Raw genomic sequence first — 27052 nt, forward strand, 5'->3', positions numbered from 1 at the left:
GTGGCGCTGCCTGTTTTAAACCACACAGAACAATTATAACTTCGCAGTGAACAGAAAATAACTAAGCCATCAACAAGTTGTTGCCCTTCATACTCCCCATGTTTTAGCACACAACAGATACTTAATAGTAAAATAGGTCTGGTGTAATATATGTGTGTTACAGGTAGAAATGAACAGTCGGACCTCAGTTACGCTGTAGTGCTTTGGAGGCTTCTAATCAACGCTGCGCCACCTGGTGGTTAAAACGAGACTAGCGTCCTGATTTTTTCCAGCCGGCTGCAGGATTAAAAATCTTTAGTCAGCGACGCACTCGCTGCGCCGTGGCGACGCGGCAGTACTGCAGTAAAAACCCTAGTCACTTTGAACCGCTGCCACTGTACCACTGGTGATATGGCGAACACGGTAAATATTCCTTATGCAAATTTATTGTACCTTTGAAATGTATTAGAGTTGAGACATGCATTTTATTTCTCATTTAGTTTTCACAGTGTTAAGATGCTCAATTTCTAGGGAATAAATGTTGACGCGACTATCAGTAATAATTGTGGTGTGCTTACCATGGTAATTACAATATCTGATAGCTGACATTTATTTATTTGTCACCTGATGCATAACAACAACAAAATATTTGGACAATAAATACACCATGTAAGCATTTTAGGGAATTTGTATTTTTCTTTTTAAATCTCACGAATTGTTACAGGCAAGGGTCAAACTGGACCTAAACAGTATTCTAAGACACGCTCACTGAGCGGGAAAACAGGCTACAATGGCCTACAAACTGAACTGGGAGGGAAGACCCAAATGCAACGACCCACAGACATAACTGACAATAAATGGTTTAATAATTAAAACATATGGACAGAGGACAATACAAACTAATGATGCTGCGTATGCAGGACAGGGCAGAAATTAGGAATGCAAAACTAACACATAAAACTTACTGAGTAACAAAAGATCACTGCCGAGCATGAAACTAAATGACTCTACTAAGAACACAGAACATGCAAACAATACCTAACACACTCAGAACAACCACACAAACCTGGACAGAGAGCACGATGACACAATGACATGTAACAGGTAATGCACCAACCACAAGGACAACATAGAGACTAGACAAATCTTGACCAGGGACAGGACTAGACTGGATTACAAAACAGAAACAACTTCTAACAGCACCCTCAGTGTAACACCAATGACGAACCAACCAAGACTGTACCCAAACCAGAAACTTAAATACTCACTAAAACAGGTGACACTAATCAACCTAATAACAGGACATGACACCACAGGAAATGAAAAAACAAAGAATCAGCCAAGAGGGCATTAATGCAAGGTGAACCAGAGTGCCCTCTGGCGGCATGGAAGCTGACTCGCAACACGAATGCTGTTAACATCGTTATTTTAAATTACTGTATTGAGATTGTTATCTTTATTATTATTGTTCTTATCATTATTATTAGAGCGTCCACTCAAATATCCACTTGCTTACTGGTGGTCTGATGCCTTTCTTTATTGCAGACCTACCGTAAGAGCCAGGCAAAAATCTCACCGTACAATAAATGAAACACGACACAGGTTAATTAGCAAACCTTTTAAACTTATAATTTAAATAATAATTTGCCTCTTTTCTCAGTGCTCCTCTCAGGGGATGGGTAAAAATTCATCCATGGGGGGCTGGAGCCTATCCCAGCTGTGTTTGAGCGAGAGGCGGGGGAACACCCTGGGTAAAAATGCAGAGGTTATTTCCGCAATGTGGGATCAATAAAGTTAAATTATTATATTATACAGTTATTATCTACAGCAGGGCCTTCAACATATTTATGGGTGGCAGATGGATGGCTGAGATCGCAGGTTATTGCACAATAAATTCTTTTTCAATAATAAATTGTTTTCAGCAGCAAGAAGACAACAGACAAAAACAGGATACAACAGAATAGGCAGAAGTATTGACTGTACAAGAAAAAAATTAAACAGATAAAACTTTAAATAAAAAGTAAAATTGAAGAGGTAACACATTGCATGTGTGCATATTTACAGCAGGGCATACAGCATATTTATGGGTGGCAGATGGACGGTTAATGAGGTATTGCATGTCTTCAGTTACACAGTGTAAAAAAAATGCACGTTGATATTTAATGATGTGTATGGTATTGTGAGTTACACGACAACCAAATGAATGGGCACACCGTGAAGGTACATATTGTGTCGCTGTGGTGTTATGTTGTAAAGTCTATTGGCTGTGGGGAGGAATGACCTGGGCTAGTGCTCCTTCCAGCGCTGTGGGTGTAACAGTCTGGAGGAGCTGGTCAGAGCCTCTACAGTGTGGTGCGTGGGTGGGAAGGGTTGTTCATGATGGATGTTAGTTTAGCCAACATCCTTCTGTCTGCCACCTCTTTGATGGACTCTAGTGTGCAGCTCAGGACAGACTTTCTTAACCAGCTTGTTAAGTCTCTTTCTGTCTTTTCCTGTACTGCCCCCTGTCCAGCGCACAACTGCATAAAGGACTACTGAGGCCACCACAGTGTCATAAAAAGTCCTTAGCAGCTGTCTGCCCACACCAAAGGACCTCGATGTTTTCAGCAGGTGTAGGCATCTCTGGCCCTTCTTGTACAGAGCGTCCGTGTTGTTAAACCAGTCCAGTGGACATGCAGGTTGAGCCCCCCTGATCTCATTGATCATGAACTAACTCACCAACCGCTCCCAGTACATCCGCCTGCAGAACTATGTGTCTGACACCGTGGTCTGCAGCACAGAAGCTCCACAGGGGACAGTCCTGTCTCCTTCCTCTTCACCCTCTACACCTCAGACTTCAGGTACCACTCAGAGTCCTGTTCTCCAGAACTTCTCTGATGACTCTGCTATTGTAGAACGTATCCAGGGGGGTGATGTCACAGAGTACCAGGAAGCGGTGGACAGCTTTGTGGACTGGTGTGGACAGAACCACCTCCAACTGAACATCAGTAAAACTAAGGAGCTGGTGATCGACTTTAGGAAATCTGAGTGCTGTCACCCCCCTCACTATTAAAAAGAAAGAGGTGGAGGTGGTGACCGAGTACAAATACCTGGGAGTGTACATGGACAATAAACTGGACTGGAAAAAGAACTCCTCAGCTGTGAACCAGAAGGCTCAGAGCAGGATGTACTTCCTGAGGAGGCTCAGGTCGTTTAATGTCCATGCTGAGGATGTTCTATGAGTCTGTGGTGGCGAGTGTAGTGACCTACGCTGTGGTCTGTGGGGCAGCAGCATGAATGGAGCAGACAGTAACAGACTGGACAAAGTTATCAGGAGGGCTGGTTTTGTTCTGGGGGTGGAGCTGGACCCCCTACATGCTGTAGCTGAGAGGAGGATGCTGGTCCAACTCCTCTCTATCCTAGACAACACCTCCCACCCCATACACAGTGTTTGGCTGGACATTACTGTTTACATTACATTTACTGTTATCACTATCACTATGATGCTTGATAGTTGCACGGCTATTAAGTATTATATGATTATGTATAACAATATATATGCATAGATCTATGTCCATCCATCCATTTTCTTAACCGCTTACTCCCTAGTGCAGGGCCACTAGCTGGCAACGGGCGAGAGGCAGGGTACACCCTGGACAGGTCGCCAGTCCATCGCAGGGCAACACATAGACAGACAACCATTCACTCACACACTCACACCTACGGGCAATGGAGAGAAGCCAATCAACCTAATGGTCTTTGGACTGTGGGAGGAACCCGGAGAGAACCCACGCAGACACGGGGAGAACGTGCAAACTCCACACAGAAAGGCACCAGGGCCGCCTCCGGGAATCGAACCCAGAACCTTCTTGCTGTGAGGCGACAGTGCTACCCACCGCCGTGCGGCCCTAGAGGAAGCATGTGTGGGTAATTACTAAACTGTTAATCTAACATTTTATGTATCAAAATGTACTCCAGAAGTTTCTCTGTTTATAATGTAGCTTCCCTTTTGTGTAAGGAATGCTAACTGCTAGAACCGTTGCGTTGCCACGCAATTTGGATGAGTCCAAGCCTCTCCAGCATTTGTGAGGTTCGAATCGTGTGATATATGGTACTGAGGTCATTCACTCAGCTCACATTATAGCTGCTAGCGCGATAGTAGCGCAGCGTTAGTGGCTAGCATTAGCGGCTAGCGTTAGCGGCTAGCGCTAGTAAATTGTGAGAGTCAGCTGTGCTTCTAATTACTACCGAGCCTGTCGTGTGTATGTTGTAGCCCGAGTGGACCCCTGAATTTGGGTTATGGCAGGTTCTATCTAAGTCTAACATGTGTGTTGTTGCTTATCTAGTCAGCTACTTTAGCTGTAAACGTGACATGTTTTTTATACAGGCTGACGCATGCCAGCTACCGAAACGCGAGGAGGTTGCTTCTCAAACTGACACGCGGCTACCTTGTAGAAGAGAAGAAGAGTGCTCACCTCAGGAGCAAATTTATGTACATTTAACAGCAGTATAATCATTTGTTGGCCAATATGCAGTTTTATTTGACAGAGATTTTGCATTTCACATTTCAGTAGTTGTGGTATTCATAATCTGATCTATATTATTGTCTATGTATTTACTCTGTATGCAGTTGGTCAACTTATTTTGATATTTTCAACTGTTGACGGGTAATTTGTAACTCTAGTGTTATGGTGCAGATTATGTGGAAAATGTGATGGAGACCATCTTCAATAAAGTCCTGCTGGACTCAGGTTGTTCTATGGAGGAACTTGTAAACATCCCTGTCCCATCGGCCCTCTGAGCAGAATTTGAGCAACCTGACACCATGACATTAATCACCTCCTTTCTAAGATTTAACAAACCAGCACTATAAAATAAGTTGAAAACGTGTTTGCTCCAAACACCATTAAAACTAATCTAACTACCTCTATTTATTGTTTAGATCTGTAAATGTTGTGAGATACATAGGAAATACTGGTCATTTCATTAATCTGCCATTCTATTCTTTATACCTTCTAGAGTGGTGTCAAGGAAAACAGCTGCATCCTCCATCTGTACAGCAGCTGCACTGCTTCCGATGTCTTCCAACACGTGAAGACAAAAAAGATCCTCACATCTCCCCAGCCAACTGCCCATGACTGAACCTGTTCCACTCCAGAAACTATGCTTTCAACATAAGTATGAATCCTACCCGTTCATTTTGTGGTCTGCAAATTGAACTGTGACGGTAACTTATCCAGCATTATAGTGCTGGTGCATTGGTTAAAAATAAAGTTGGCTTTGACTATTGCTGTTTCACTGAACTATTTTTGTATGTATATACCTAATGAGGTAAAACAGACAAATGTTTTATAATCAGCTTTTATTGAGGTATTGCCAAAAAAAACAATAATTTAGGTATTTCACAGGTGGTCTAAGTCCATCATAGATGCCTTGTCCCTCAGGAAACACTGTCCTGATCCAGACCAGGGAAGGTGGGATGACTTGAGATCCACACAGACATAGTACTGAAAAAAAACAATAATTTCTATTAGTTATATATTAGCACTTGATATATCATACACCTTACTAAAAGCAATTAAAAAAATATTAGGTCAATATATATTTAGAAACAAAACTATGTTTGTAAACCAGAGTTCCCAGGTACATTATGATTAATCTGTAAATAGTAAAATGTGTTCTAAAGTTTTTTATGAATTTCTGAGATACTGATTGTTGGGTCTGAAAATACCACAACAGCACTGATACACACAGAGACGAGAACAATATAGCACACTAAGAGCCAACCAGAGATTTTACTTGGCCAAGGGGAGTTCGCCTGAGATCTTAGCGTTGTAAGCGCTTCACTCAGAGACCAACCAACTCCAACGAACTTCCCCAAAGCACAACATTTTATTGACACTTATACACGCCTCCATCATCACATCATCACATCATTGCTGAACATGCAGAAACACACACATTAGGCATAGCAGTACTCCTCCAACCTCTCTTGTGGTTTTGAACCCCTACGCCTGCGTAGGAGCACAGAGCAAATGGCAAATGTGACAAAATTGTTCTTCATATATGACAATACATGAAAACCTGTGGTTAGAAGTCTGTGCACCTGTCAATGGGGTTATAAGGCACAGCAAATGCAAACCATAAATGGAAAATGTAAAAAGGTAAATGATACATATAAATGATTAGATGAATATAATAAATGAGATGAATAATAGATGAAACTAGAAAAAGTAATTTCTCGAGAAATTACGTGGGAGAGCTGATCTGCTGCCGCAACGATGACAAACGCTGATTAAGCTGCTGACGTCAAAAAGTTGACTATGGCAAAACGATGAAAACGAGAAAACGTTGACAAAGATTAAAACAATGACAAAAGATGGCGATTAAAAAGATGATGATTAAAAAGATGACCAAGGTCATACTAAGACAAGATTAAAATATGACAATGACTCAAAAGTTGACCAAGGTAAAAAGATGTCAAAGATTAAAAAGTTGACCAAGGTGCATTGTTGACAATCATAAATAAGCTGACTATCTTTTTGATTTGAGGAAAGTATTTGTAAATAATTACCTAACTGTGTAATAGTTTAATAACTAGTAGAAATTTACCAGTCAGAAACGAAAATCTTGCCATTTAAGGTAATAAATTACATTGGCGCTTTTATTTTGAAAGGATTTAGAGGTTGTGTGTGGGCAATTACTAAACTATAAAATAGTCATTAGATAGACATAATTTATCATTCAATAGCAAGAATAGCCCTATTAAAGCAAAAGATTTAGATTTAGCCCTTTCAGAATAAAAGCACCCTAATAAGTTTGAGTGGCTATTTACTGAACTCTAAAGTTGTCAGGACTCGAAGCAGGCGGCGGACCCACATGCACAGCACCGAGGCAGGATAGTGATTAAACACGGGTTTATTGCAATAAGGGGAGTAAGGTCCAGGTCCAGGTCATACACAAAAAATCTCGGATTTAAACACAGACGGGGAGCAAGCGATCTCAGGTCCAGTAGACAGGCAGGGTTCGTTACACAAGTAGGCTCAGCAAAAGTACAGGCAGGGATAAGACAAACTCACGGTCAGTAGTTAGTCCAGGGTCAGGCAGGATACACAAGGCAAAACAGGAACAAAACACGAGGAACACGAAACACGGGAAACACGGGAAACTCGGAACACTCAGGAAACTCGGGATATTCAGGAAACACAAACGAAACTCGGAACTCTGAAGAAACACGACAATCTGGCAGGGAACTAAGGACACAGGTGGTGGTTAAATACACGTGACTAGATTACTGATACTAAACAGGTGTGTGTAATGAAGACCGGCACTGACAGGGAAACAGCTGTGACAACGGGTAAACAGGAAGTAAAGCAGGAACAGAAACAGAAACCGGGAGTGCTACCAAAATAAAACCGGAAATGGAACCTGGAACCAAAATAAGACAAGGAAACAACAAGAAACAAAACCCAGATCGTGACAGTACCCCCCCCCCCATGGCGCCTTCCACGGCGCCCACAGAAGCCCCCCCCCCAAACCAGGGCGGGCGGAGGGTGGTCCCAGGCGGAGGGACCGAATCCCTACCCCTCAAGGCACACGAGCAGGGTGGGTGGAGGGAGGACCGGAGGAGGGCCAAAACAAGGGTCCACATAAGTCCACGAACGGGGAAGACACGAAGATCAGGGATTCCTTCACGGAGGGTGAAGGCGCGGCGAGATCCTGCTCAGCCGCCGCTGAGCCAGGGTGGCACTCTTAGTGCCCTTGAGCTGGGCCGATGTCCCCGGGGACCACCCCGCATGGCAACGTCCTCCAGGCGGACGCTGATCCAAGAGACTGAGGAGTCGAGGCGGGCGTCGCCGCAGGAGGCAGCGCCATCCACGCAGCAGGAGGCGCCGAGGGCGAGGCCACCAATCCGGCAGCCGAGACAGGGACGAGGCAGGAACCAGCGGCGTCCTCCTTGGACCACCGCGACGAGACACGGGAACCAGCGGCGTCCTCCTTGGACCACCGCGACGAGACACGGGAACCAGCGGCGTCCTCCTTGGACCACCGCGACGAGACACGGGAACCAGCGGCGTCCTCCTTGGACCACCGCGACGAGAAACAGGTGCAGGTGCGGCCGGAGCCGGGCCGCCAGGAACCGATGCAGGTGCGGCCGGAGCCGGGCCGCCAGGAACCGATGCAGGTGCGGCCGGAGCCGGACCGCCAGGAACCGATGCAGGTGCGGCCGGAGCCGGGCCGGCGGGCGCGACCCCCTCCTGGAGGTTCGCCGGGACTGCGGCGGGCGCGACCCCCTCCTGGAGGTCCGCCGGGACTGCGGCGGGCGCGACCCCCTCCTGGAGGTCCGCCGGGACTGCGACGGGCGCGACCCCCTCCTGGAGATCCGCCGGGACTGCGACGGGCGCGACCCCCTCCTGGAGGTCCGCCGGGACTGCGGCTGGCGCGACCCCCTCCAGGAACTGGAACGGCCGCAACATGGCCGACAGGGACTGGGACAGGAACTGGAACGGCTGCAACATGGCCGACAGGGACTGGGACAGGAACTGGAACGGCCGCAACATGGCCGACAGGGACTGGGACAGGAACTGGAACGGCCGACAGGAACAGGAACGACCTCTACTTGGCCGACAGGAACAGGAACAGGGACTGGAACGGCCTCAACATGGCCGACAGGAATGGCCTCAACATGGCCGACAGAAACGGGGACGGCGTCCCCTCCGGAGCCGGCATGACTGCTTACAGCTGCCGAGCTCGACGGAGGAGACGTCGGGCCTGATTGGGTGGAACTAACAGTCGTCAGACGGACTGTGCCCTCTGACTGGGACAAGGACTGAGCGTGACTGGACTGGACGTGACTCGACTGGAGCGGGCTCGACTGGAGCGGGCTCGACTGGAGCGGGCTCGACTGGAGCGGGCTCGACTGGACTGAGAACTGGAGCGGGCTCGACTGGACTGAGAACTGGACTGGGCTCGACTGGGCTGAGAACTGGACTGGGCTCGACTGGGCTAAAATCTGGACTGGGCTCGACTGGGCTGAAACCTGGACTGGGCTCGACTGGGCTGAAACCTGGACTGGGCTCGCCTGGAGCGGGGCTAGAGCCCGGACTGGGCTCGCCTGGACTGGACTCGACTGGACTGGACTCGACTGGACTGGACTCGACTGGACTGGGCTCTGAACTAGGCTCGACTGGACTGGGCTCGACTGGACTTGGATCTGGGCTGGGCTCGACTGGACTGGGCTCGACTGGACTGGGCTCGACTGGACTGGGATCTGGGCTGGGCTTGACTGGACTGGGGCTGGAACCTGAGCGTGGCGAGGCTGAACGGCGACTGGAGCCTGAGCGGAGCACGGCTGAACTGGGGACTGGGCAAAACATGGCTGAACTGGGGACTGGGCAAAACACGACTGAGCTGGGGGCTCGACTGGAGCGGGCTCGACTGGAGCGGGGCTAGAGCCCGGACTGGGCTCGACTGGAGCGGGCTCGACTGTACTGAGAACTGGAGCGGGCTCGACTGGACTGAGAACTGGACTGGGCTCGACTGGGCTGAGAACTGGACTGGGCTCGACTGGGCTGAAACCTGGACTGGGCTCGACTGGGCTGAAACCTGGACTGGGCTCGACTGGGCTGAAACCTGGACTGGGCTCGACTGGGCTGAAACCCGGACTGGGCTCGCCTGGAGCGGGGCTAGAGCCCGGACTGGGCTCGTCTGGAGCGGGGCTAGAGCCCGGACTGGGCTCGCCTGGACTGGGCTCGACTGGACTGGACTCGACTGGACTGGACTCGACTGGACTGGGCTCTGAACTAGGCTCGACTGGACTGGGCTCGACTGGACTGGGATCTGGGCTGGGCTCGACTGGACTGGGCTCGACTGGACTGGGCTCGACTGGACTGGGATCTGGGCTGGGCTTGACTGGACTGGGGCTGGAACCTGAGCGTGGCGAGGCTGAACGGCGACTGGAGCCTGAGCGGAGCACGGCTGAACTGGGGACTGGGCAAAACATGGCTGAACTGGGGACTGGGCAAAACACGACTGAGCTGGGGGCTGGGCAAAACACGACTGAGCTGGGGGCTGGGCAAAACACGACTGAGCTGGAGACTGGGCAAAACACGACTGAGCTGGAGACTGGGCAAAACACGACTGAGCTGGAGACTGGGCAAAACACGACTGAACTGGAGACTGGGCAAAACACGACAGAGCTGGAGACTGAACAGCGCGCGGCTGAACTGGAGACTGAACAGCGCGCGGCTGAACTGGAGACGGGGGACCGCATGAGTGCAGGAAATCCTCCCAGCGGAACAAACATGGAGCTGGGCAGGTTGGTGCAGACACGACGGTCCGACGGGGCTGGGAGGAGGAAACCGAAACCATCGGCGGTGCGACCGGCGCTGGCGTGGTGCGGAGCGCGTCGCTTAGCTCATCGAACCTCGCGCACAGTCGCTCATAGAGGCGACGAACACTGGGGCGCTCTAACACGCTGTCATCGTCCTCCAGCGTCAATATCGCCACCTCCACGGCGCTGCGCTGGTTCTCCGGGTTAATCGCCCGACGGTAATCCTCCGCGAGGATCTTAAAATAAACACGTAGGTCGCTGGGTAGCTCGGCGCAGGTGAACTCCATACTCCCTCGGGAGAATGATACTCGCCGTTAAAAAAAAGAAGCAAGGAAAAGCAGTCACTGACCTGACCGGAGGCTGAGTGCTGGCTGGGTCCAAGTTTGGCCAGATTGTTCTGTCAGGACTCGAAGCAGGCGGCGGACCCACATGCACAGCACCGAGGCAGGATAGTGATTAAACACGGGTTTATTGCAATAAGGGGAGTAAGGTCCAGGTCCAGGTCATACACAAAAAATCTCGGATTTAAACACAGACGGGGAGCAAGCGATCTCAGGTCCAGTAGACAGGCAGGGTTCGTTACACAAGTAGGCTCAGCAAAAGTACAGGCAGGGATAAGACAAACTCACGGTCAGTAGTTAGTCCAGGGTCAGGCAGGATACACAAGGCAAAACAGGAACAAAACACGAGGAATACGAAACACGGGAAACACGGGAAACTCGGAACACTCAGAAACAGAAACCGGGAGTGCTACCAAAATAAAACCGGAAATGGAACCTGGAACCAAAATAAGACAAGGAAACAACAAGAAACAAAACCCAGATCGTGACAAAAGTAGTCTCATTAACGATTGGTTAGTATTCAGAACCACAAACTTTCTAATCAATCTCGCCATTAAAGGTAAAAAATTGTAATTGGTGCTTTTATTTTGAAAGGATTTAGAAGAAATGTGTGGGGGTAATAGCGTAACTGTCAATTAGTCTTCAAATAATCATAATTACCCATTCAAAGGCGACTGCCTGTCGCAGTTAAAGCTAATAATTGGCATTGGTGCTTTTATTTTGAAAGGATGTAGAGGAAGCATGTGTGGGTAAGTACTAAACTGTTAATCTATCTTTAAATAGTTATAATTACCCATCTAAAAGCAGAAATATTGCTATTAAAGCTAATTATTTGGCTTGGTGCTTTTATTTTGAAAGGATTTAGAGGAAGTGTGTGCTTAATTACTACACAATCCAATAGTGTAGTTGAGTAATCAGTAATAAGCATGGAACTGCTGTCTACACTGAGCATCAGCAGTTTGACCTGTCAGTGAAATCTGCAGCTGCGCCGTCGCCATGGAGACGAAAGGCGGGAAAATCAGGCTCACTCTGCTCTGTAAAAGCAGACTTTCACCCTGTATAAACGGGCTTGTTTCAGCTAAACCATGATAGTTATCACAAAGATTATTTCATTTTACGAGTCCCAAGGCTTCAATGAGCAAATGGTGTGAATTCTATGTTTAAGGACAAAAGCTTGTAGCCACAGTGACAATTTCAAAATATGTCTCCTCTGTTTCCAGACGTCTGCCGAAAATTATCATTAGAGTCTATGGGAGAATTTCAGGATCTCTCTGCGCTTTGAGGTTGATAGCGACTAAAGTATAGGTCTGAGGGTATATCCAGACATATCATTAGAAAGAAGACAATTATGACTATGATTTAGTGAGGTAATTAAGTTGATAGATTATAAAATTGTGGCTGTAGTGACAAGTTAGAGAAAGAAGTTCTGTCTTAAAAAAGCGCACCTTCTCACTGTAGCTGTGACATCACGCACTCTAGCAGACGCAATACACACTAATGGAAAAGCTGAAAATTTAACAAAAACCACACGATATTTAAACGCTCACAAGTCGAAAACTATAAAAGATACGAGAACGCTGATTTACACGGAGAACGATGAAAGATGATAGACGCTTTTGACGTTGAAATGACGTTTCTACGCCAAAGTATGACGATGATAGACGCTGATGAAAAGAGGGAAGTTGACAGAAAGTTGAACGATGATTCCCATAGACGACCATTATAAAAAAAACGACGTAAAACGTTGAATAACGTTAAAAGTTGAAAAGCTGAAAACGTGAAAAGTAATAGCCTGCATCGTCTAACCATGACACACGTTTAGAACGTTGAACGATGATTCTACGATGAAGCCTTGAGAAGTAGATAGCGACCGAAAAACGGGCGAAATAATAAGAATAACTAGAAAAAGTAATTTCTCGAGAAATTACGTGGGAGAGCTGATCTGCTGCCGCAACGATGACAAACGCTGATTAAGCTGCTGACGTCAAAAAAGTTGACTACGTCCCAAAGTTGACTACGGCAAAGCGATGAAAACGAGAAAACGTTGACACAGAATAAAATGATGACAAAAGATGGGGATTAAAAAGATGATGAATAAAAAGATGACCAATGTCATACTAAGACAAGATTAAAATATGACAATGATTCAAAAGTTGACCAAGGTAAAAAATATATGAGCTTTGGGTCAGTCATGACCCAAAGCTCATGACCATAGGTGAGGGTAGGAACGTAGATTGACCGGTAAATTGAGAGCTTTGCCTTTCGGCTCAGCTCCCTCTTCACCACGACGGACCGATACACCGACCGCATTACTGCAGCCGCCGCACCGATCCATCTGTCAAACTCACGCTCCTTCCTTCCCTCACTCGTGAACAAGACCCCAAGATACTTAAACTCCTCCACTTGAGGCAGGAACTCTTCTCCAACCTGGAGAGAGCAAACCACCTTTTTCCGGTCGAGAACCATGGCCTCAGATTTGGAGGAACTGATTCTCATCCCAGCCGCTTCACACTCAGCTGCAAACCGCACCAGCGCACGCTGGAGGTCCTGGCCTGATGAAGCCAACAGGACAACATCATCTGCAAAAAGCAGAGATGCAATCCTGTGGTCCCCAAACCAGACCCCCTCCGGCCCCTGGCTGCGCCTAGAAATTCTGTCCATAAAAATAATGAACAGAACCGGTGACAAAGGGCAGCCCTGCCGAAGTCCAACATGCACCGGGAACAGGTCTGACTTATTGCTGGCAATGCGAACCAAGCTCCTGCTCCGGTTGTACAGAGACCGAACAGCCCTTAGCAAAGGGCCCTGGACTCCATACTCCCGGAGCACCCCCCACAGGATGTCACAAGGGACGCGGTCGAATGCCTTCTCCAGATCCACAAAGCACATGTAGACTGGTTGGGCAAACTCCCACAAACCCTCAAGCACCCTGCTGAGGGTATAAAGCTGGTCCAGCGTTCCACGACCAGGCCGAAAACCACATTGTTCCTCCTGTATCCGAGGTTCGACTATCGGCCGAATTCTCCTCTCCAGTACCCTGGCATAGACTTTCCCAGGGAGGCTGAGAAGTGTGATCCCCCTATAGTTGGAACACACTCTCCTGTCCCCCTTTTTGTAAAGAGGGACAACCACCCCGGTTGTCCAGTCCAGAGGAACTCTCCCCCTCCTCCACGCGATGTTGCAGAGGCGTGTCACCCAAGACAGCCCCACAACATCCAGAGACTTGAGGTACTCAGGACGGATCTCATCCACCCCCGCTGCTCTGCCACCGAGGAGCTTACTAACTACCTCGGTGACCTCAGCCTGGGTGATGGGTGAGTCCGCCTCTGAGTCCCCTGCCTCTGCTTCCTCAGCAGAAGGCATGTCGGAGGGGTTGAGGAGATCCTCAAAGTACTCCTTCCACCGTCCGATAACATCCCAAGTTGAGGTCAACAGCTCCCCACCTCCACTGAAAACAGAGTTGGTAAAGAACTGCTTCCCCCTCCTGAGGCGCCGGACGGTTTGCCAGAATCTCTTTGAGGCCGAGCGATAGTCCTCCTCCATGGCCTCCCCGAACTCCTCCCAAGCCCGAGTTTTTGCCTCCGCAACGGCACGGGCTGCAGCACGCTTGGCCTGCCGGTACCCATCAGCTGCCTCAGGAGTCCTACAGGTCAACCATACCTGGTAGGACTCCTTCTTCAGCTTGATGGCGTCCCTTACCTCCGGCGTCCACCACCGGGTTCGGGGATTACCACCACGACAGGCTCCACAGCTCCGAACGGCCGCGTTGACAATGGAGACGGAGAACATGGTCCACTCGGACTCTATGTCTCCCACCTCCCTCGGAATCTGGTCGAAGCTCTCCCGGAGGTGTGAGTTAAAGGTCCATCTGACAGAGGGTTCAGCCAGGCGTTCCCAACAGACCCTCACAATACGTTTGGGCCTGCCAAGTCGTTCCAGCCTCCTTCTCTGCCAGCGGATCCTACTCACCACCAGGTGGTGATCAGTTGACAGCTCAGCCCCTCTCTTCACCCGAGTGTCCAAAACATATGGCCGAAGGTCAGGTGAAACGACTACAAAGTCTATCATCGACCTCCGGCCTAGGGTGTCCTGGTGCCATGTGCACCGATGGACACCCTTATGTTCGAACATGGTGTTAGTTATGGCCAAACTGTGCCTAGCACAGAAGTCCAATAACATAACACCATTCGGGTTCAGATCAGGGAGGCCGTTCCTCCCAATCACGCCTCTCCAGGTATCACTGTCGTTACCTACGTGGGCATTGAAATCTCCCAGAAGAACGATGACATGGGACATTATTGGGACATGGAATGTGAATTTTATGTTTGAGGACAAAAGCTTGTAGCCACAGTGGCAATTTCAAAATATGTCTCCTCTGTTTTTCTCCCCAGACGTCTGCCAAAAATTATCATTAGAGTCTATGGGAGAATTTCGGGATCTCTCTGCACTTTGAGGTTGATAGCGACTAAAGTATAGGTCTGAGGGTAAAGCCAGACACATCATTAGAAAGAAGACAAGTATGACTACGATTTAGTGAAGTAATTAAGTTGATAGAGTAAAAATTGTGGCTGTAGTGACAAGTTAGAGACAGAAGTTCTGTCTTAAAATAGCGCACCTTCTCACTGTAGCTGTGACATCACGCACTCTAGCAGACGCAATACACACTAATGGAAAAGCTGAAAATTTAACAAAAACCACACGATATTTAAACTCTCACAAGTCGAAAACTATAAAAGATACGAGGACGCTGATTTACACGGAGAACGTTGAAAGATGATAGACGCTTTTGACGTTGAAATGACGTTTCTACGCCAAAGTATGACGATGATAGACGCTGATGAAAAGAGGGAAGTTGACAGAAAGTTGAACGATGATTCCCATAGACGACCATTATAAAAAAACGGCGGAAAACGTTAAATAACGTGAAAAGTAATAGCCTGCATCGTCTAACGATGACGCACGTTTAGAACGTTGAACGATGATTCTACGATGAAGCGTTGAGAAGTAGATAGCGGCCGAAAAACAGGGCGAAATAATAATAATAAAGCGCGAAGATCTCAATAGTGTGAGAGCTGTTCAGCTCTCCCACTAATTAAGAGCGAAGATATCAATAGTGTGAGAGCTGTTCAGCTCTCCCACTAATAATAAAGCTTAGAAAACCAATACAGTGAATGCTTTGCAGCATTCACTGTGATAAAGAGCGAAGATCTCAATAGTGTGAGAGCTGTTCAGCTCTCCCACTAATAATAAAGAGCGAAGATCTCAATAGTGTGAGAGCTGTTCAGCTCTCCCACTAAAAATAAAGAGCGAAGATATCAATAGTGTGAGAGCTGTTCAGCTCTCCCACTAATAATAAAGAGCGAAGATATCAATAGTGTGAGAGCTGTTCAGCTCTCCCACTAAATATATTATCTCCAACACTGATTTATTCCATGCATGTGTAATTGTCTGATATACTGTATATTAAATGTTTTCTGTAATGAATACACATCCAATCATACTGTCTGCAGTCCTGGATAATCAACCATACATGACAGTAGGTTTGGCAAGTGGTTCAGGTGTCTTGAGGTAAGATTTATCGAAATTTTAATTTATTAATAAAAGTAATAAACACATGCAATATCTTGAAAGCAATGATTGCTGTCACACAATGCCTCTGTAGGCATTCACTGTTCCTACATTGGCACTTAATTACAGACAAATATAGCCAAATATAAGCTGCAGCTGCAGATCCCATTATAGAAAAAAATATTTTCACACAGCAGCAGAACGAGAAATAAAAAAACATGTAAAAATGAGTTTATATTAGTTTATCAAGCTATGCTCCCAAACAAGCTGTAGTCGTGTTATGAATATTCTGTTGTATTAATTCAGGCTGCTGATTTGCAACCATTAGTATTAGCGTTAGCAGCTAATCAAGTTGCGTATTATATAAATCAAATTGAATTAAACGTGAATCTGCCAGTTAGACGTACCTTGCGCCAGTCGAAGTGTAACCACTTCAAAGGCCTCCGATTCGACTTCAGAGTCAGATTTTGGATCAAACGTACAGTATGGTTGAACTCCACTCAGCCAGTGTCGCTGTTAGAATGGATTCAGGGACCGTGACGTTTGATCACGGGCGGATCACGGCTATGCGTGTCCTCAAAGGGGTGCGGCAATCAACTTCGCTTGCTACACACTCCGAAAACGGAGCGTTGTGGACGAGAGCTTAAAACACACATTTTCAGACGGGCCGTGTGGGCGATCTACAGCGCTTTTTGGCATGAAAAGTTACAGACACCTTACTGAGACATCAAGGTCCAATTCTTTAGCAAGAATTCTTTAGCAAGGAGCATGAAAAAAGCGTGTGCATGGATCCTTAACACCAGAGATAAACAGGCTTCCCAACCTTAGCTGTAAGTACTGCTGTCATTTACTGTTATCACTATCACTATGATGCTTGATGATAGTTGCACGGCTATTAAGTATTATATGATTATGTATAACAATATATATGCATAGATCTATGTCCATCCATCCAACCGCTTACTCCCTAGTGCGGGGTCACGAGGGTGCTGGAGCCTATCCCAGCTGGCTACGGGCGAGAGGCAGGGTACACCCTGGACGGGTCGCCAGTCCATGCAGGGCAACACATAGACAGACAACCATTCACTCACTGGGAGAGAAGCCAACCACCTAATGCACATCTTTGGACTGTGGGAGGAAGCCGGAGAACCCGGAGAGAACCCACGCAAACACGGGGAGAACGTGCAAACTCCACACAGAAAGGCACCAGGGCCGCCTCCGGGAATCGAACCCAGAACCTTCTTGCTGTGAGGCGACAGTGCTACCCAGCGCACCACCGTGCCGCCCATAGATCTATGTATTCAAATGTATTTATTTGATCGTATGCAATCATTATAGGTATTAATATTAATTTGACAGCTAACTATAGTACAGACGCTATTTGGTTATGAATGTGTCTGCCTAAAGTATGTCCTTCATTTATTTATTTTGTGCCTATTGTTTGCTTCATTGCTTTATATATGTCATGTGAACCATCACATATATTTAGGATGGACTAATAAAAACAATAAATAAACCAGTAATCAAGAGGAGTACCGTATTTTCTTGACTATAGAGTGCACCTGTATATAAGCCGCAACCGCTCAATTTTTTTAAAAATAATAAAAAAAAAAGATAAACAAGCCGCACCGGGTCATAAGCCGCAGATATCTATGTTGAAAAAATTGATATTTACTGCATGTACAGAACGATTTTGAACTGTAAATGTACATGTATGTACCTGAACAGATTCTTTTCTAACAGTGCTTTTTAACACGTCAGCAACTTTGTTGATTAAGACGGAACAGAACCAGGAGAAAATAACCAGTATTTATTTACCTTACTTTCTCCTGTGTTTGAAATCACAAGTCATTTTAATCATTTTTGCTGAAACCCATGAAGTCGTCTTCTTCGGTGTCGGAGTTCAACAGCCCAAGAAGCGCTTCGTCACATCTGTCTAAATCAGTCTCGGTCTGCGTGTCACTGTCATCCTCCGGTGAAGTTGGCTCTGAAGGTGCGCCGCTCTCCTCGCGTAGCAGTCCAGCCTTTCGGAACCCGTTGGTTATGATGGATTCTTTGACCGCACTCCAGATAACAGATCCACAGACAGACATCAGAAAAGGTTGCTTTTCGCATACGGTCAGTTTTTGTGAATGACTTCTCACCACTTGTCATCCAAGTCTCCCACTCAACCCGGAGTGCAGCATTAAATGCCTGATTCACAGAGATGTCAAGTGGCTGCAAATACCTTGTAGTACCTCCAGGAATCACAGCTGGAATTGAGTTTGTTTTTTTGATTGTTGCTTTCACAAAATCTGTGATGTGGGCCCTCGTGCTATCCAAAACAAGCAGTGCTTTTTTTCGCTGAAAAAATCCTCCCGAGCGCTTGCTGTAGCACTCCGTTAACCAGTTAACCATCCACTCTTTGGTGTTAACTTTGACCACTATGCCTTTCGGGAGTTGTTCTTTAGGCAGAGTTATGTGCTTAAAAATCACCAGTGGTGGAAGTTTTCGTCCATTTGCCGTGCATGCCAGAACACAGGTGAAGTGCGTCCTCTCGTGTCCTGTTGTTTTCAACAACACGGGTGATGCGCCTGTCTTGTTAACAGTCCTGGTCAGAGGCAGATCAAACGTTATAGGTGCTTCGTCCAAATTTACAACGTCGTCTGGTCCGATGGAGTGTTCTTTTAACTAATTTGTGGACGTTTTTAACATTTCCCGATAGTCAGGGGAGAGTTGCTGACAGGGAGTGGTCCGTGCCCTGATGGACAGGTTTTTACGTTTCATGAATGTGAAACACCATAACGGCCCAGCTTTGAAATCTTCAATATTCATTTTGCAGGCGATTGTTTTGGCTTTAAGTCGGATCTGCACAGTGGATACACCTCGGCCACTTGCTCTCTGTATGTTCACCCAGTCCTCCAGAACATTTTCAAATTTAGGCCACCTGCTTTTATGTCCTCCGAAAGCTTTCTCGACTTTTGGCATTGCATGAACTCTTCCCACTGCCGCCTCCAACATCTCACCATAGATTCATTGACGCTAAGCTTGTGTGCAGCAGCACGGTTTCCTTCCTGGATAGCAAGATCAGTGACCTTGAACTTCTTCGTGTGGGTTCCATGATGAAGAGGCGAGGATTTGAAAATAATTAACAGTTTGTAATTTGTTGTCCGTGTTCTATCTGCCAAAGCAAAAGTAGCGTATTCATCTTTGCATTGAGTTTTTGTCTATCTTCCCTTTTATTCTAATTCGGTTAGAGCGCCCCTAGCGGTGGAAGAAAAATCCACACAATAGCCACACCTATTGTCAGAACATTGTAGGTGACGGACCCACATGCACGGCACAAACAAGCTTGAATGTTGAAAAAAAAGATTTATTTCCACAAAAAGGCAGGGTCAGAATCAGGCAGGGTCATTCATGGGTAAACAGTAAGGTACAATACACTGGGTCAGGCAGGCTCAGTTCCGTGGACAGACAGGGTTCGTTAACGTGCTGGCAGAGTTTACAGTACCGTTCAGGCAGAGGCAGAATTGTGGTCAGAATAATGTGCAAGGTCGTTACCAGGAAGGCTCGATGGAGAAGGCAGACAAGGCAGACAGGGATTAGGCAGAAGTATTACACAATGATCAAAAACAGGTTTTGGTACACAAGGCTAGACAGGAATACAGGACGCTGGAAAGTGGTGGAATGCACGAAAACAATCTGGCAACGACTGGTGTGTGAGGTGGGAGCTAAGTACTGAGGCTGATCGCTGATTATTGTCAGGTGTGTCTAATGAGGACCGGTAGTGACAGGAAAACAGCTGTGACGTGAACCAAACAGGAAGTCCTTCAAAACAAAACAGGAAGTTGGAGCAAAACATGAGTGAAAACAAAGTCCTTTCAAAATAAAACCCGAGACATGACAAGAACCAGACCGAACTGTGATATCTTTGTATAAGCCTCATGGTTCAAAACCTATGAAAAAAAGTAGCGGCTTATGGTCAAGAATATACGGTATATATATTTCTTATATACTCCTCTTGAAAAAGCCAAATTGTCCATCACAATATGACATTCAGCCTAATACAAGCTGTTTGTTGAACTGCTGGACAGGACAAAACAAAAAAAGACAACTGTCTTTAAGTTGACAGATAAAGTAGCTGCATTTAAAGCCAAACTGGATTTGCAGGGACGGCGCGTAAAGAGAGGTATATTTGACATGTTTCAAACATGGAGGATTTTGGAAGAGACTAAGCTGGAGCCTTCGTCCTCCCAGCTTGTGCATAAACACCTGTCTTTGCTTTTGAGCGACTTTGACTTTCCAACCACGAAAGACCCACGATCTGCCAAGGAATAGATGTGCGACCCATTTGCCAACAAACATGGGGAATCCAGTGTGTCTATGCAAGAAGACGATCAACTGCTGGAGACTGCAAATGATGGCGACCTTAAAAGTATACAGTATTTGAGACAACAACTCTGCCGGTGTTCTGGATTAAAGTCCTGGCAGAATGCCCTGAGATTTCCACAACAGCACTAAATACCCTGTTGCAATTTCCGTCATCATATCTGTAGGGTTTTCTGCAGTGATAGCGACTAAAACTAAATTACAGAGCAGCAGGAGTCATTTTCTACCATTGGAACCATCTAGTTGCAGACAAACAAGCTCAGGGCTCCCACTGATTTAGAGTTGTATTTTCATGCACTTTATATTTGTTTGTTATGATGTTGGCACAATGTTACGATGCTGCTGCTAATAAAGTTGCATTTGTTACATTCAATACAGTGGATTGTGGAGTGGATGTTTATTGTTATATTTACACAGGAAAATATTACCAGGGTTTTACAATATATCAAGTGTAGATAATACCAGTTTTGTGTCAGTCATATCATTCTTATTAGTTGTATTTTTTCACAACACCTTAATGGCCGGTCCGTGAAAATACTGACTGACATAACAGTATGCTGACCCGTGGCGCAAAAAAGGTAGGGGACCACTTACTAATAACACAAATCATTTCAATATGCTTCTCTGCACAGGAAGTAACAATGGCATTGGCAAGGCCACAGCTCTGGATCTGGCCAAGAGAGGAGCAAGGGTAATCCTAGCCTGCCGCAACATGGAAAAGGCTGAGGCTGCAGCTTTTGACATTCGTGGTGTAAGTTTTAACCGCATAATTTAAAAATTATGTCATTTAGACAACTATGCATTCCACAGTGACTCCTTGTTGAGGTGCAGGGTATCATATTATTTGTACAGTATACTTTACTGTACTATGTTACTATACTATATTGTTAAAAATCTGTTGTAATTGATTGAATTGCATTTTCTCATCAATCTACACTGTTTACAAAAGATGCAAAACATCTGTGAACTATTGTCCGTAGATGTTTGGAGCTGGGGTGCTTGCCTTGGTCCTTCATGGACAGTAAATTTACTGTCTCCAGTGTTGTCTTTGGCTGTTTGATGTCAAATATGATTTGATGATGACATGTAAGCAGACTGTGAGGCCCTGCATCTCACTATTTGTTGCTTTTACATCATACATCTGGAAGGAATCAGTTTTATTACCAATCTTCGACTCGTAAACAAAAGAGGGACGGGGCGTGTGTGAAGGGTGCGCAGGAGGTAGAACAGTGACATGCATTACCCAAGCCACATCAATGGGATGACTGTAGAAAGTGACCCAACTTCAAGTTCTTGGAGATCTACATCTCAGAGGACCCAGACCACCTCTAGCCTGGTTAAGAAGGCTCAGCACCATCAGCCATCTTGGTGAATTTCTACCACTCTGCGCTAGAGAGTGTCCTCAATGGTATTATAAGAATCTGGTATGGGAACTGTACTGTCCCTGAGTTTAAAATTAGAATTTTATTTAGTAGGCATAGCTTCAGTGGAGCCAGAAGATGGAATAGGTTTTATTAACCTCAACCTTTGTCATGTGTTCCTCATTTCCTTTATTATTTCAGAGTTAGTTTTTTCCTACTAATTCCAGAGGCATATTAAAGTTAAACATTTAAAATTTGGTTTATACAAAATATAACATAAAGTTGTATAAAGGTTTTTATTTTACAAGACATAACCAGCAGTATTGTATTTCAGGAGAGTGGAAATAATCAGGTTGTGTTCATGCACTTGGATCTGGCAAGCCTGAAGTCGGTGAAAACATTTGCTGAAACCTTCTTAAAGAGTGAACCTAGACTAGACATCCTTGTTAACAATGCAGGTCAGAGTGCTACAATATGATGCAATATTATCTCTTGTATAGTTTAAGTATTGTAAGACATTCAAGCTTGATTGTTTCAGGTGTGCTGAGCCCAGGACGTACTGACGATGACTTCGGCATGGCGTTTGGGGTGAACCACTTGGGTCACTTCCTGCTCACAAATCTGCTTCTTGAGAGAATGCAGAGAAGCGGTCCTAGCCGAGTGGTCACCGTGGCTTCACATTTACATTGCATTGGAAACATCAAGTTCTCTCTTCTGACTTCAAAAAAAGATTCAGTGACTGGTGATTATATCTGGCACAATTTTCAAGCTTATTGTAATAGTAAACTTTGTAACATGCTCTTCATCAGGGAGCTGGCTAACAGGCTGGAAGGAACTTGTGTGACATGCTACAGTCTGCACCCAGGTCAGTGTCTGCTGTGCATTTGAGAAGATTATGACTGTGGGTGTCACAGCCAAGAATTTTTATTTTTATGTACTCTTTAACCTCTAAAATAGGATTTCTGACATTAACAGCGATTTATTAATTCATTTTAATTCAATTCATTCATTATTAATTCATTAAATTTATTAATTCAGTGGTGGTAAATCTTTTATCAAGACTAAGCCCTTATAACACACTGTTCCTCATTAATATTTACTTATTAATATTTGTTAGCTTCTCTGAAATAACAAACACAGCAATCCTAACATGAGCTATAAAAACAAAAGTATCTTAGTAAGTTTCCCACTGTCCAGATGCACTCATACCACTCTCATTGTGTTTAGTGGTAGGAATATTTAGGTTTTTCTTGGAATTGAATACTTGTACTCTCCATATTACATATCTCAGTCAAAATATTTTTGTCTTATCTGCTCATACAACCTTCTTTATGTTTTGTGCTGCTTTTAATGCACCCTTACTTGTGCAGGAGTCGTCTACACAGAAATGGGTCGAAATATAAACTGGTGGCTGCAGCTCTTTCTTATCCCCTTTGCCAAGCTCTTTTTCATGGACCCTGAGAGGGGGTCCCAGACCACCTTGTATTGCAGCCTGCAGGAGGGCATCGAGCCACTCAGTGGACGTTACTTTTCTAACTGTGCACTTCAAGAAGTGGGATCCAGGGCACGAGATGATACCTTGGCAAAAAAACTGTGGGAGTTGAGTGAGAAGTTCAGTAGCTCATGATAACAGACTGAACCCTAAGCCAGAACCTCCCAAGCCAGTTTAAACTCTGTTTGCTTAAAAAAATCTTGCTTGTTTCTGTTTTTTATTGGATGCTTTCTAATGCTCATATACATGCTGTAGTACCTTTTAATAAAAAATGATACATAAAACCCTGCAGCACATGATACATATTATTGCAGTTTCTTTTATGACTTCTTAATACAATTGTATGTTTAACATGAGGTTTATTATACTGTACAGTGCTTCTATGATATAAATAAAATTTAAATGATAAAAATTCATAACTGACCCACAGACATTTCAACGTTGAGGAAACGCTGAGGCAACATTATAATTAAGGTTGAATGACCATAGCATTATTATTTGAATTTTGAATTTTGTGAATCAACATTGATTATTTGAACGTTGCATTATGGTCAATCATCAGCGTTACATTTATATTGATTTATGGTCAAATCTCAATGTTACATTTACATAGATTTTTTTTATTTTTATAAACGTTATGTTTACATTGATTTATGGGTTTTTATCAACATTACGTTTAGTACATGTAAGTAAGTAAATTTTATTTATATAGCACTTTTCACAGACAAAATCACAAAGTGCTTCACAAGGTGCCATGATATAGGATAAAATAGTGACACCACAGACACAAAAGATAATAAAACAATAAAACAAAGCCTAAAAGCACATTCAAAAACTATAGTAATAATACAGCAACAAAATTAAAAATCATAAAATAGTTAAAACCTGAAAGCTCTCTCAACTAAAAGCCTGTCTGTGTGTGTGTGTCTTCAGCTGCTTTTTAAAACCATCAACAGATTCCATCATGCATAGTGACAGGCAGGGAGTGGCTACAGGCAGGGAGCGGTGGATTGAGCTTTTGGCCTTTTCTGTAATCGCATACACCTGGGGGGAACAGCTGATAGCTCCCAGCCTTTGAGCGGCTACAGGCAGGGAGCGGTGGATCTAGCTCGCTGTAGTAAGTACATGCTTGATACTTAATATGTTGGTTGGTCTGTTTAAAATGTAGTAACCCACATGTGAGACAAGCTAATAGCTAGCGTTGCTAACGGCTACAGCGAGTCAACCGAGCCTTTGTCCCTTTCAACTGTGCTACTCTGAGTTGGCGCAATCACACACCTGTGTGGGGAACAGCTAAAGGCTATGGGCCTTTGATCGGGGACAGGTTTTGTTGCAAGCTTAGTTGCTAATTAGTCACATCTCTACAATACCTGCTGCTTATCTGGTCACCTATGGTTACCTATAGCTTGTACCATAGCCATTATATTTATGGGACCAATACAATTTACAGTAAATTTAACATTGTCTTTTCTATACTGGAGGGGGGCACATCCCAGTTACCCACATGCAAGGAGGCTGTCAAACAGAGAAATCACTGCAGACTGTTGGTACACAGATATCTGCTGCCCAGCTCAGGAGTGAAGGTATGTAAGTTTGTATGTACCAACAGTAAGATAGGCAATAGAAGATTTTAATTTTAATTGGTATATACCTGGTTGGGCAAACTCCCACAAACCCTCAAGCACCCTGCTGAGGGTATAAAGCTGGTCCAGCATTCCATGACCAGGCCGAAAACCACATTGTTCCTCCTGTATCCGAGGTTCGACTGTCGGCCGAATTCTCCTCTCCAGGAGCCTGGCATAGACTTTCCCAGGGAGGCTAAGAAGTGTGATCCCCCTATAGTTGGAACACACTCTCCTGTCCCCCTTTTTGCGAAGACGGACAACAACCCCGGTTGTGCACTCCTGAGGAACTGTCCCCCTCGTCCACGCGATGTTGCAGAGGCGTGTCACCCAAGACAGCCCCACAACACCCAGAGACTTGAGGTACTCAGGACGGATCTCATCCACCCCCGCTGCTCTGCCACCGAGGAGCTCACTAACTACCTCAGTGACCTCAGCCTGGGTGATGGGCGACTCCGCCTCTGAGTCCCCTGCCTCTGCTTCCTCAGCAGAAGGCGTGTCGAAGGGGGTGAGGAGATCCTCAAAGTACTCGTTCCACCGTCCAATAACATCCCTAGTTGAGGTCAACAGCTCCCCACCTCCACTGAAAACAAAGTTGGTAAAGAACTGCTTCCCCCTCCTGAGGCGCCGAACAGTTTGCCAGAATCTCTTTGAGGCCGAGCGATAGTCCTCCTCCATGGCCTCCCCGAACTCCTCCCAGGCCCGATTTTTTGCCTCCGCAACGGCACGGGCTGCAGAACGCTCGGCCTGCCGGTACCCATCAGCTGCCTCAGGAGTCCCACAGGTCAACCAGACCTGGTAGGACTCCTTCTCCAGCTTGATGGCGTCCCTTACCTCCGGCGTCCACTACCGGGTTCGGGGATTACCACCACGACAGGCACCGGAGACCCTGCGTCCACAGCTCCAAACAGCCGCGTTGACGATGGAGACGGAGAACATGGTCCACTCGGACTCTATGTCTCCAACCTCCCTTGGAATCTGGTCGAAGCTCTCCCGGAGGTGTGTGTTAAAGGTCCGTCTGACAGAGGGTTCAGCCAGGCATTCCCAACAGACCCTCACAATACGTTTGGGCCTGCCAAGTCGTTCCAGCCTCCTTCCCTGCCAGCGGATTCTACTCACAACCAGGTGGTGATCAGTTGACAGCTCAGCCCCTCTCTTCACCTGAGTGTCCAAAACATATGGCCGAAGGTCAGGTGAAACGACTACAAAGTCTATCATCGACCTCCGGCCTAGGGTGTCCTGGTGCCATGTGCACCGATGGACACCCTTATGTTCGAACATGGTGTTTGTGTATGGCCAAACTGTGCCTTTCACAGAAGTCCAATAACATAACACCATTCGGGTTCAGATCAGGGAGGCTGTTCCTCCCAATCATGCCTCTCCAGGTATCACGGTCGTTACCTACGTGGGCATTGAAATCTCCCAGAAGAACAATGGGGTACCCAGTTGGAGCGCTTTCCAACACTCCCTCCAGAGACCCCAAGAAGGCCGGGTACTCCACACTACCATTTGGCCCGTAAGCACAAATGACGGTGAGTGACCTATCCCCCACCCAAAGGCGCACGGAAGCAACCCTTTCGTCCACCGGGGAAAACTCCAACACATGGCGACTAAGCTGGGGAGCTTTGAGCAAGCCCACACCAGTCTGCCGCCTCTCACCACAGGCAACTCCAGAGGAGAAGAGGGTCCAGCCCCTCTCAAGGAGTTGGGTTCCAGAGCCCAGGCTGTGTGTGGAGGTGAGCCCGACTATTTCTAGCCGGTACCGCTCGACCTCCTGCACAAGCTCAGGCTCCTTTCCCCCCAGTGTCGTGACATTCCATGTCCCAATAGCCAGATTGGTTATCCAGGGATTGGGTCGCCTAGGCTCCTGCCTTTGACTGCTGCCCAATCCACTTTGCACCGGCCCCCTACGGTTCCTCCTGCGGATGGTGGGTCCACTTGAGGACGGCCCCATGTCGCTCTTCCGGCCACCAGGCGCTCGCTGCGCCATACCAGGCGACGTCTCTGGC

The 27052-nt window shown here is 46.3% G+C and overlaps 1 protein-coding gene across 2 annotated transcripts in view; it reads left to right on the forward strand.

Moving 5' to 3' along the window:
- dhrs13b.1 (dehydrogenase/reductase (SDR family) member 13b.1) overlaps positions 1 to 23722 on the forward strand; it is a 40042-nt gene extending 16320 nt beyond the window's left edge. For both annotated transcript variants that reach the window (XM_029171874.3, XM_029171875.3), the window contains 4 exons: positions 21201 to 21319; positions 22264 to 22387; positions 22468 to 22794; positions 23300 to 23722. In XM_029171874.3, coding sequence (XP_029027707.1) covers positions 21201 to 21319; positions 22264 to 22387; positions 22468 to 22794; positions 23300 to 23556 — 827 coding nt within the window. In that variant the 3' untranslated portion in view covers positions 23557 to 23722. The remainder of the gene's footprint in view (positions 1 to 21200; positions 21320 to 22263; positions 22388 to 22467; positions 22795 to 23299) is intronic.
- The last annotated feature ends 3330 nt before the right edge of the window (positions 23723 to 27052 follow it).

This window comes from Betta splendens, chromosome 13, assembly GCF_900634795.4.
Source record: "Betta splendens chromosome 13, fBetSpl5.4, whole genome shotgun sequence".
NCBI classification, from domain to species: Eukaryota; Metazoa; Chordata; class Actinopteri; order Anabantiformes; family Osphronemidae; genus Betta; species Betta splendens.